This window comes from Pezoporus wallicus, unplaced genomic scaffold (assembly GCF_028554395.1).
Source record: "Pezoporus wallicus isolate ANWC-B61680 ecotype Strahan unplaced genomic scaffold, APGP_CSIRO_Pwel_v1 contig_11994, whole genome shotgun sequence".
NCBI classification, from domain to species: Eukaryota; Metazoa; Chordata; class Aves; order Psittaciformes; family Psittacidae; genus Pezoporus; species Pezoporus wallicus.
Genome location: NW_026635733.1, coordinates 108746 through 120000, shown reverse-complemented (window position 1 = coordinate 120000; position 11255 = coordinate 108746). Strand labels below are relative to the sequence as shown.

The 11255-nt window shown below is 54.5% G+C and overlaps 1 protein-coding gene across 3 annotated transcripts in view; it reads right to left on the bottom strand.

The window, feature by feature from the left end:
* ARHGAP36 (Rho GTPase activating protein 36) overlaps positions 1–8887 on the bottom strand; it is a 12879-nt gene extending 3992 nt beyond the window's left edge. The window contains exons 1-7 of one of the 3 annotated variants that reach the window (XM_057397990.1): positions 8566–8886; positions 6275–6430; positions 3919–3981; positions 2611–2855; positions 1810–2005; positions 1281–1336; positions 678–828 (exon numbers count right to left, since the gene is read on the bottom strand). In XM_057397990.1, coding sequence (XP_057253973.1) covers positions 678–828; positions 1281–1336; positions 1810–2005; positions 2611–2855; positions 3919–3981; positions 6275–6430; positions 8566–8572 — 874 coding nt within the window. In that variant the 5' untranslated portion in view covers positions 8573–8886. Of the gene's footprint in view, positions 1–677; positions 829–1280; positions 1337–1809; positions 2006–2610; positions 2856–3918; positions 3982–6274; positions 6431–8565 lie in introns of all 3 variants that reach the window. The other 2 variants (XM_057397989.1, XM_057397991.1) reach the window with 2 other exon arrangements.
* Between the last annotated feature and the right edge of the window lie 2368 nt (positions 8888–11255).

The window sequence follows — 11255 nt, the reverse complement described above, 5'->3', positions numbered from 1 at the left end:
ACTTCCAGCCAGGATGCAGTACTGCCCTGCTTTTCATCCCCATTTTCCTGACCTCCCTAAGGATACCCCATGCTGAGATATGCCCAGTCTCATGTCATACTTATCCCGAAGAAGCTCCATGCTGTGTGCCCACAACCAGCAGACACGTGTGCAGTCCCATGCCTTTGCTCAGGGGTGATTTCAGCAAGAATAAGGTCAGTTGACACTCCTGCTTCACAGTGCACGTGTGCTCTGTGCTCAGAAAACTGAGCTTGAGGACAGAAGATTGCTTTGTACCTTCCACTACATCCCTGCACACCCTTGTTCCCACCATCATGTGCCCTGTTGCCCCCCTGACATGGCACAGCCTGGTGACAAGCTGCTCATTTCTGATGTGGAAGCAGGGATTCAAGGATCTGGAGAATCAAACCTGAGCAGAGAAGGATGGCAAAAGGAGAACAAAGAGGCGGTGAAGGAGACGAAGGAAGAGCAATTCTGGAAACTGTGGAGACTGCCCAGAAACCCAGTCACCCAGAATGTGGAGGGCAAGGATTTGTCAAGGCACCTTTCAGCAATACAGAGTTGTGCTGGGAGCTGGTAGTGCACCAGGGAATTACTCAGGAATTCCCTTTTTGCCCCCTTACAAAAGCAGCAGTGGAGGATGGGCTGGGCAGAGGCTCTGCACTGCGAGTACTCACAGGCTGTGCTGAGGAAGGCTGAGTAGAGCTCTCTGGGAATCAGGGGATCCGGCATGTCTCGAAGAAACTCTTTGAGCAGAGCAGCCACATCGTGAACACTTTGATGCTCATCCAGGAACACGTCCAGTCCTCGGTCAAACTCCTCCCTCAGCTTAAAGATGGGAGAAATGAGAATAAAGCAAAGTCAGGTCTTCCTCTTTATATGAGCCATGCTGTCAGGATCTGTTCCCGTTCAGAGCTACCACAGTGACAAGGGCCTGCAGGGACAGGCCAAGGGGAATGGCTTTAACCTGCCAGAGGGGAGACTGAGCTGAGCTCTTAGGCAGAAGCTCTTCCCTGTGAGGGTGCTGAGGCGCTGGCACAGGGTGCCCAGAGAAGCTGTGGCTGCCCCATCCCTGGCAGTGCTCAAGGCCAGGTTGGACACAGGGGCTTGGAGCAAGCTGCTCCAGTGGAAGGGGTCCCTGCCTGTGGCAGGGGTTGGAAATGGAGGAGCTTTAAGCTACCTCTCTCATTCTGGGATTCTGGGATTCATTCCCCACCCACACAAGCATCCATCCCTTGGATGCTGCACCGCCATGGAAGATGCAGTAAATGTCTCTTTACCTGCTGAACTCTTTTCTTGGAGCTTCCGACTCGGAAGATGCCCACAGTGTGGAGACCTGGGAGACAGAGAAGTGAGTGCTCTGCATCCCCACTGCTGTCCACTACCCTGAGCAGTCCTGGGAGCACCTCAGCATCATGATGTGGTTCTCCTGCACTGTCCATGAGGGGTTGCATCCGTCCCACTCCCAGCAGAGGGAGTAAGAAGAAGGGGTTTGGAGCCATAAGATTTTCTGGGGTTGCCTGTGGGTCAGGGAGGAAGCCTCATCTCTATTCACTGTGAGCTACTGAATTTGCAGGGGGAGTTAAGGCCAGAGTACACCAGATCTTAACACCAGGAGATGTGTCACTGATACACCTTCTCAGCCCAGATGCTACACCTAGTCCAAAGGACTCTTCCCAGGTTTTGGTAGCATTCCCTGCCCCAGGAATCAACTCCCTCCTCCCATCCTGGGGAACGGCCAGGGCAGGAATCCCCAGCCCACCATGCAGGATGGGTTTTACGAACCCACTGTGGGACCCAAGTACTTACCGTGCATCTCAATGTGTTTGCAGCATCTGTCCACGATCCGTGGGACCTGCCAGGTGATGGGGTTGAGGCTCAACACTTTCTTCTTGCCCAGGCTCCTCCCTGGACCCAGCTCATGTGGGTGTGACAACTGCAGAGCCTCCAGCAGCTTGGAGGTGTTGTCACTCAGGTCAGTGATGGAGTCCACGGACATCGCGCCCTGTGATGGAGCAGAGGTGGTTCCATCACTCTGCAGCCTGGGAAGTTTGCAGGAAAGGGAGGCATCACCTCCAAACGGACACAGGGGTCTGCAGAGCCTCTCCGGGGTGTCAAGAGAATATTGCTTCATGTGCACTGCTCCTAGTGCAAGGTGGTTCTGAAAGCCTTGCTACTGCAGCAGACCCTATGCCACAGGCAGACATGAGGAGAGAGGAAAACTGTATGGGGACAGGCTGAGAGAGCTGGGCTGGTTCAGCCTGAAGACGAGAAGGCTCTTTAAGGGGAGACCTTAGAGCAGCTCCAGTGCTAAAGGGGCTGCAGGAAACCTGGAGAGGGGCTTTGGATCTCCTCCTATCCCTGTCTCCCTCTGGAGAAGGTTTTGGCTGGCTGGCCATGTCCTTCTGGTGACATTGGCTCCATAAGGGGCAGTGAAGTGTCCCACCCCTCACAGCCCACCTCTGGGGGGAGCTGGGGCACCCCATGTCCCTGAGGGCAGACAAGACCAGCATGCAGCACCACATCCATTAAGACCAGACCCTAAGCCACACTGGCTGTGGAGCTCAGCACCCCCAGCCCAGCACCATCACCGCCCAGTTCACAGCATACCCTCCGCTGGCGCCAGGACTCGCTGCTGGGCAGAGCAGGGGGAAGCGGCTCCTTAGGGAGGGCCCCACAGGGCACCAGGCTCCTGCCCATCCTCTGGTGCCTCTGGGCCTGGAATGTCCTCACGGTCGCCTCCACCTCCAGGCAGAGCCGGCGGCTGCTCCTCACCGCCTCCTGCAGCTGCCGGTGCACTCGGTCATTGGCGATGACCTGGGAGAGCGGGATCCCGAAGGTCTGAGGGGAGCAGTCTAGGGCAGAACGTGGGAGCAACAGAGCAGTGTCACCAGCAGGAAAGAAGAGGGGGAGTCCAGTGCCAGGGCTGTGTGTGCCTGGGTAGAAGAATGGACTGACAGAGCAAATACCAGGATACTGTGAAGGGAGAGTGGAGAGGACAGCAAATAAAACCAGTTCCATACACGACAAGGAGATCTGTAGCATGAATCCAGGACGAGAGCCCTGAATCAGTGCCCTTGTCCCCTCCTGCTCCCTGCTCCTCCTCAAGCTCCCCAGGAGCACCCAGGAAGAATATCCCCAGGGCACGATGTGGTGGGACTCAGGGTGCAGGGCAGGCAGGAGCTGAGCAGGAGGGCACAGAGAGGGAGACAGGGAAGAAGAGGAAGGTGACCCAGGAAAACTGGCCTCCATCCACGGGCTTGCTGCAACCTGTGCCCAGTTTTCCTGAGCTTTCCTTCTTTCAACTGGTTACAGCCTCATAGTGTCTGTGAGGTGGAAGCTTTATAAATCACCAGAAGTATTTGATGCAAAAGATTCTCAACAAGTTCTAACCTCCAGTTCCAGTGTAAGAACCTCGGCTACATCTGCCCCAGAACTGTCACTGTTGATAGCATTGTCCCCAAATGACTTTTCCAGAGGACTTTGTGCTGGTGTGAGGAAAATCAGTGAATTCCTCAGAAGCAACCTGCTCTAGTGGAAGGTGCCCCTGCCCATGGCAGGGGTGGAACTGGAGGAGCTTTAAGGCCCCTTCAACCCAACCCCGTTCATGATTCCCAACTGGCTGTGCACTTCAGTTCTCCCCAGGTTCGTGGCTAACATCCACAGTAAAACAGACCCTGAAGCAGCGAGACCAGGGGTAAAATGAGCAGATAGAAACAGTGATGTGTGTACAGCTTTACAGCTCATGCACACACATCCCTTTCAGATGCTCTCATGCTTCTACATGTATCATTACACCCCTTCTGGAGAACAGCCAACACGGGACATAGCTCTTGCTGAATGTGGGCATCTCCCATCAAAAACCACCAATTCCACTTGCGAGCAGGGACCAGGCATGGGCACAGGGGGGCTGCTCACCCTTCTTCTCCTTCGAGAAGCTCTCCAGCTTCTGGCGGATGGATTTGCTGCCTTTAGGTCTGGCTATGAGGAGAAAAGAAAGCAAAGGTTCTGCATCATTAGGCTCGTTTAGTACCATCTCCCCTTACAGCCATTTGCCTTCCACCCCCTCGCCCCAGAGCATGGCCACAGGCACCTCCCATGGTGGACGGATGGTGTGGGGCTGCTGTGGCCGTGGCTCAGAGGATGCCTGAAGCACCCTGTTGCCATGGCCCAGAGGATGCTGTTTCAGCCGCCTGCAGGAAACAGCCCCAGAGATTGGCACCATCCTTCCTGAGTGAAAGGAAGTGCTACGGCAAGGGGCCCAGATGGGTTCTCACATGTGGAAGAGCAGCAGGAAAACTTCAGCTGCCCAAAGGCTGCAGCTTAATCCTGTTCTGGCCACCTTTCAATTCTGTATGCACCTTGTACATGACTCGGTATCGATGATGATGTTCTAGCAACTGCCTAATGACCCTAGAGGATGCCCTAATTCATCCTCCGAGGCCTGGTCTCCACACTGGAAAAAGGAATCCAGCCCTGGAAAAGCTTTTGGGAATGTCTGACAGAGCACAAGGACAGTTAGACAAAACATCCCACCGGAAACCCATCTGGCCCTGGGGAGGCAAGTGCTGCTCCTCAGCATTCCCATGTTGCACATCCAGGGGCAGCAGCCAGCAGCAGTGAACTGAAAACTCATTCACAGCCTCCCTTAAATCCTTCCAGGGCACATTGCCCTATTCTGGCTTGTGCTCCTTATTCCTGTGGAATTCTCTTCTAGAAACAGCCTGTGTAGTTGTTTGGGTTATGGTGTAAGATTTAGAGGCAAGTTATAGCAGTCGGTATGAGCAGCACGTGCATGTCACTACATCAGTCATTCTGCAGCACCATTTGCGTTGTTTCATTCAAATGACCAGACACAGCAGGAAGACAAAGAACAACCCAGAGCTAAGTGAAGGTCGCCCAAAGTCTGGTTCACAGTGAGGGGGCACACACTGTAAACGCTCAGCCTCAAGCTGCCTGGAGACACAAGCATTACAAGAGGTGCTTAACGCCTTTTTGTTAAGGAAAATATCAACTGTGCAATGGCTGTTTGTGAAAGGCAGCAGGAATTTTGTGTGGGCAGATGCTGGGGGCAAGCACACAGATGAATGGAGCCAAATGGAGACCATGCAGCCCTAATTCAGGTGATTCCAAACATCATGAATTTCCCTTTACAATGCTGGGATAGGAAACTGATGCTGCAGGTGCAATAGTTCCACACCTAATCCTCAGCCTCTCACGCTGCCTCGCAGCCAAGGAGAACAATGAGCAGGTAGAAACCTAAAGGCTGTGAAGATGGAGAAAGGAAAGGAGGGATTCCCCGAGAGCAACCGCTTCCTTCAGGAACCGGGTGAGCACAAAGAGCAATGTGCAAAACACACACAAGGATGAGGTGAGGACTCTGCAATCCCTGCACTTATCCCACAGGAAGAGGAGCTCATTGGACAAAATGCAGCACACTTAAAAGGGAATGCTGGAGGTTTTGCACTGGAGAAGCTGCTGTTGCAGGCTATTGCTGAGAATGGGATCTCACAGCTCAAAATGAGCAGGATGTTTGTGGTCTGAGTCCCCAGGGACTCGAAGGCAGAGTGGTCACTGGTGCTGCAGCCCTGGAGCAACTGAGAGCTCTGGGAATGAGAGGGGAGCATCTCCTGCCCTACTGGGTTGGCAAAACACAGCCTGGGGCAGAGGAGGCGTTTCAAGGTGTTCTGTCCACTTGAATAAGGAGTGAACCTGGCAAGGAGTCAGCTATTCCCCCACTCACTGTCCTTGCCTGGTTAATGTGTAGATGGCAGCTACAGGAACCCAGACCGTGCCTCTGTCTATGTAGGCCAGTTCAGAGGAGCTCAGTCCCTCTGGAGCTTCTATATTTATCTGTCCATTAATTTCAGTATCACGTCTTTAGCCTTGCATAAACCCCATTCCAGCATCAGGACTTTGTGCTGAACATCAATCCAAGAAGCAAAGCTTATCCCATCTCAGTGGCATTAAGACAGTCCCAGTGGAAGACCTTGCCAAGGCATTCTGCATCTGGTTTGGATTAGGGGATCAGAGGCAGACAACAGGCAAGGTCACATTCTCACACTCCTATGGACACACAAACCCTCCTCAAGAGGCTGATGAGGTCTTTAACGCTCAAACCAAAGCAGGGGAAAAAATATAAAATGGACCAAAATGTGACGCAAAAGCCTTTCCATAAACATTTCTTGTTAGGAAGAGCGGGAATGGGGATGAGCAGCACGAATGGCTCAGAGTTCCCCTCCTTCAGCAGCAGCCGTCCTCACCCACTCCCTACCTTTAGCCAGGCTCAGATCTCCCAGGAGCAGCTTCTCCTGCAGCTGGTACAGGGCAATCTCTTGCAGACTGGCTCTCTCCAGCTCCGAAAGGCTGTGCAGGGGCACAGGCTGCATGTCCGTGCTTTGCCCTGGTAGCAGAGCAGGGATGAAGGTCTCTGAAAGGCATAGATAAAGACAGGAGAGTGAGGAGCACAGGGCAGAAACTGGAGGAGCTGGAGCAGGACAGGAGGAGCTGCTGGGAGCGCTGCAAGGTGTCTGCACATGAAGGGGACGTGGAGACAGCCCTCAGCTGCTGATGGCTTTTGGGTGTGTGGATGCTATACCCAGAGCTCCCACTCTGCTGAGGTGGGTGTAGGGGTTTCCTCTGAAGGGAGCTTCGGGATTTAAGTCATAAAACACTACTAAAGCCTACAAAGCAGCTCACATCCCCCCAAGCCACACTCATTCCCCTTTCCCCACAAGCTCCTCTCTGCCTTTCCCCTCACTTTACATCGGTTTGTTTCTTAGCTTAACACTTGGCACTGAGCCTCATGTCCTGTAAACGAGACCCTTAGAGCAGCGCCGCCCCAGCACCTGCACCCCCAGCACAGAGCTGGGTGCTGCCCCAGCCCTGCACCGGCCTGGGCACCCACGAACCCACCACTGCCCAAAGGGCAAAGAGCAGCAGTGAAGAGGAGCAGGGGCTGCGGTTACAGCGCGGGCACAGAAGATGCGGTCAGAGCAGAGGCTTCCGAAGAAGCCTTCCCACAGACGGCTTCAAGGCAAAAATAACCTGGAAATCACCAACCGGGAGCCCATCACCACGACACGATTAAAACTGGGTCTGTTGGTGCCCACGACTGCCTCACACACTGGACTTGGGGTAACTCACCCCGTTAGAACTGCTGTGATCCTGCTTTCACGGCAGCTACGATAGGCAGCAGACGAAGCACCAGACTTGACCGAGTCTGAAGCTCAGGGGCTACGTTACCAAAGGGCTGGGAGTCATGATACCCAGTTACATTTCAGGTGGGGCACAGCCCATGCAGGTATTTGTGTTGGCTTAAAAAGGGGCGTTTTCATCATTAAACAGCACCAGGGGCTGTCCTTTAGGCTCCCCAGGTTGCTTTGGCCATCCCTCAGCCTTCTCCCTCCCAGGGCAAGCTCAGCCAGCAGCTGTGGGTGCCAGGCACAGCCTTCCCTAATTTTAACCCCCTGGACAGAAATCTGTGGAAGAAGCAGCCCTTTAGGAATGGATTTTATTGTCTCAACAGGGCTACATGGAAGAGGTCAGTCTTTAACTAACTGGTCTAGCCAAGCTTTGCAAGCAAAGATCCTGGAACATGAGCTGCCCTGGGAGAGCTGGGGGCACAGGTAAAACATTGGTTGTGACAGAAAAACGTCTCCACTAGCCTGCAATAGCTCCTGTTCCTGCCACACCAGGAATGAGGGAGAGCAGCAGCAGCACCGAGCAGCAGCCTCAAGGCAGGGAGGGAGCAGCTCGGCCACCAGCAGATGATGCAGTTGGACAGACAAACCCCAGGACAGATACACGGAAGGGAATTACCTTGCTGCAAGTGACCATCACAGCTTGGGCAGACCCACAGGCACAGCCCAGCCTGAGATGGGATGGTCAGAGTGGGGTCAGGGAGGATGCAGCTGCCGTGGGGCAAGGAGGAGAAACCCCTATTAGGAGAGGGAGCAGAACAGAGAGAAAGCAGGAAGGAGAAGACAGGGCAGATAAGCTGCTGCTTATCTGCCACTATGCAAGCATAAAACACTCTGAGAATAGCCCTGGGCCACTATCTCCTGCTGTCTGATGAACTCACACTTCAACTGTTTACCCCAAAACCCTGCCCTTACTGCTTGACACAAGTGTGACAACCACCAGCCTGGCTGGCAGCTCCTTGGCTGCCCCTGCCCCGAGGTGGGTGATGCCCCACGGAGCCCGGGTGGGCAGAATTCGCTCCAGCCTGGGCAGGCACTGGGGCTCCAGCAAGGAGCAGAACCAGAGTACGGCAAATCCCCTTCAGTGGGGGCTGCCGGAGGAGTCTCACTAACTCGAGAACAGGAATGAACTGCCTCTCACGGTGAGTGTTAACACGGCATTAGCAGTGCTAACATGGCATTGGCAGTGCTAACATGGCACTTCCTCTCTGCAATGACTTCCCCTGCTTATTTTTAGGACTAGGGCTTATTTAAGGGAATCTCATGGGAAAAGCTCAGCTCTGCGGCCCCTTCCATTCCCAAGGAGCTGCAGTTGCTCCCCATTTTCAGCAGCAGTAGGATGGAGCAGAGGGATGAGGTTTACCTTCCATGCAGGTGCAGCAGCACCCTGGGCTCCTTCTCTGCTTCCAGCGATGGGTTTCCAAGCAGCGGTCCCACAGCCTGCAGGGGAATGTTCCTGGTGCCGCCAGGAGAAGAGGAGCCGGGAGGAGCCGCTGCAGCTGAGCCAAGGGGAGGAGAGGGGTGATGAGAATGTGGGTTCCTGCCAAAACAGAGCAAGCCCGAAGCAGTGTGGAGAGAGGGAGGGCGGGGGCAGAGGGAAGGTTCAGCACTTCCCACGCCTGACGGTGTCTGCGCCTTGGCAAGGATCCATGATTGCTCAATCCATCTCCATCCCATGTCTTCCCCTCTCTTCCCTGTCAGACCAGGGCACCCAGGAAGCATCTGCTGCTCTGGCAGATGAGACCTGAAAGGGAAATCAGCCAAAGAGGGCCAATGGATGGTTTCCACCTTGGCTGCTCCTTCACAGCTGTCACAGTGACCAAACCCCTGCTGCAGGCAGGCAGGGCCTCCAGACACCACCCTCCACATCCACCGCAGCCCTGCAAAGCTCCAGCACTGACAAGCTCACAGATAGATGTGCTGCACATGTGGGCTACAGACCCCAGAGAGCCTTGCATGTACAGCAACCTGCTTCCCTCAATACAAGCACAGGAAACCCTTCACAGGCTGCTCCAGAGCTCGCATTTTCCCTGCGTACCCATCCTTGTCACAAAGTATGAGCTGGTGCAGCTGTGCTGCACAAGGTGTCAACCCCAAATACTGCCACCAGCAGCAAACTCCATCTGCTCGGAAGGAAGTGGAGGGGGGGATCATGGACCTCCAGTTCGCTGCCTGTTGAGTCAGAGACTGGAGAGGAAGCAGGAGTGTTGTGCAGCTGTTTGCTGGCCTGACATTTATGAATCCTTTTGGAATTTACTACAAGGACGGTGGAGCTCCATGCTGACAGAAATAAGGATGGAGCACCGCCCTCCCCATGGCCAGCAATGCAAGCTGGGTGAGAAAAAAGAAAGAAACAGGACCAAGATTTGCCTATAAAAACATTTATTTCTCAAAAATACAAGTTCCCCGCAGTCACACAACCATTGAGCATGTTGCTTTAGATGGGCTTTCACCTGCTTCTCATAGAGCAAGCCTTGGGTGCCAGAGCAGGGACAACGGGATGGGTTCCCTTCACCCATTCCTGCTGCCTGCACATGGAGCACTGCTTGGGGCCCTCACCTGCAGCTCCAGCTCCAGGAGGTGTCTGCTGCTATCCCAGAGCTCTCTCTGGAGACAGAGGAGGTTTGGTACCTGCAACAGCATCCCATTTGCCTCCTCACCATCCAGGGCGCCCATCTGCAGCACAGACTTCTCCTGGTGGCCAAGAGCACATGAGATGTCAAGGAAACCCCAGTCCCTCCCATGGACCTGGGTGGAGAGAGCCTGGAGACAGGAAGCAGCAGGTCCCCAGCCCCATTCAGCCTCGCTCTTACAGCATGGAGCCATCACTCCACAGGTCCCAGCTCCTGCTTCCCCACTGAACAACTGCCTGGTCCACATGAAATGGCAGAACCAGCCCCCAGGACAGCTCTTGCTGGCCAAGGTGGCCTGTCCAAATCCCATGTCCTCCCTGCATCCAACATGCTGGAGGACTGAAACCCAACGAGCCCTTCTGCTGCATTGCTTCCACACTGCAGGGTAAATCCAGCCACTGTGCCTGGCTCATCCAGCTGATGCCTTCTGGCTGCAGCATCAAGAACAAGCCCCAGGTCCTGGGCGCTCTGCCCACTGCCTCTAACAGTCCTATTTTCTCAAGTTCCTTCCCTGATTTTCCTCAGGGAAGGTCCGTGCTGAACACAGACTGCCCTGTCCTCTGACACCTGAAGGGATGGGGGCAGTGGTGACAGGTTCCAGCACAGCACAGCAGGCATGTCTCCTCCATGATGACCCCACCAGGTCCCACCTACAACAGGCACAAGGCTCTGCATGTGGAACCAACAATAATGAGGACATGGTTGGAGGAGTCACCGAGGTTAAGTCAGCCTATGTCCTGTCAAAACTACTTCCATAAGGAGAAAAGACAGGTCACGGTCACAGAACTCTTCTGAGGGGAGCAGAAAGGCCCACCATGCACAGCTGACCCACTTCTCAGGGAGCTCTGCTGCCTCCCTGGGGTCTGGGCTAAAGATGTGAAGAGGCAGCCTCCCACCCTGGCACAGCCCTCACTTATCCACTATTGACTTGTCAGGTAGGCAGGGATGAAGTTCAGCAAGAAGTCCAAGGGCAACCGAGACTTCAGGGCCTTGGGACAAGAGGTTAAAGGCATCAGGAACACAAGCAATATTCTCTGTCAGGGAACGATGAGGGGAGAAATGGGAAGGGCCAGTGTATCAATACCTAGCTCCAAGCCTGGTGTCACCAGCAGAATGTGGGGTCTTTTGGTTATGGGTCAGTCAAACCAGCATCAGACCTGCTGTCTCTAAGGGGGAAAAGGCTCTTCATGCAGGAGTTAGCAGGGCTCAGAGATCTGAAGGGGGAAAGGGATAAATCCAGGCTGGCTGGAGGTGACCCTGGGGCAGCATGCCAGTGTTTGAGGGATGGGTGCCAGCAGGGTCCATATTTACAGACTGGCTCTGCAATGCACAGACCACCAGTGGCACAGCCAGAATCACACCCGGCTCTTGCAGACATGGCCTCCACCTCTGCATACCCATTAAACCATCAGCAGGGAAA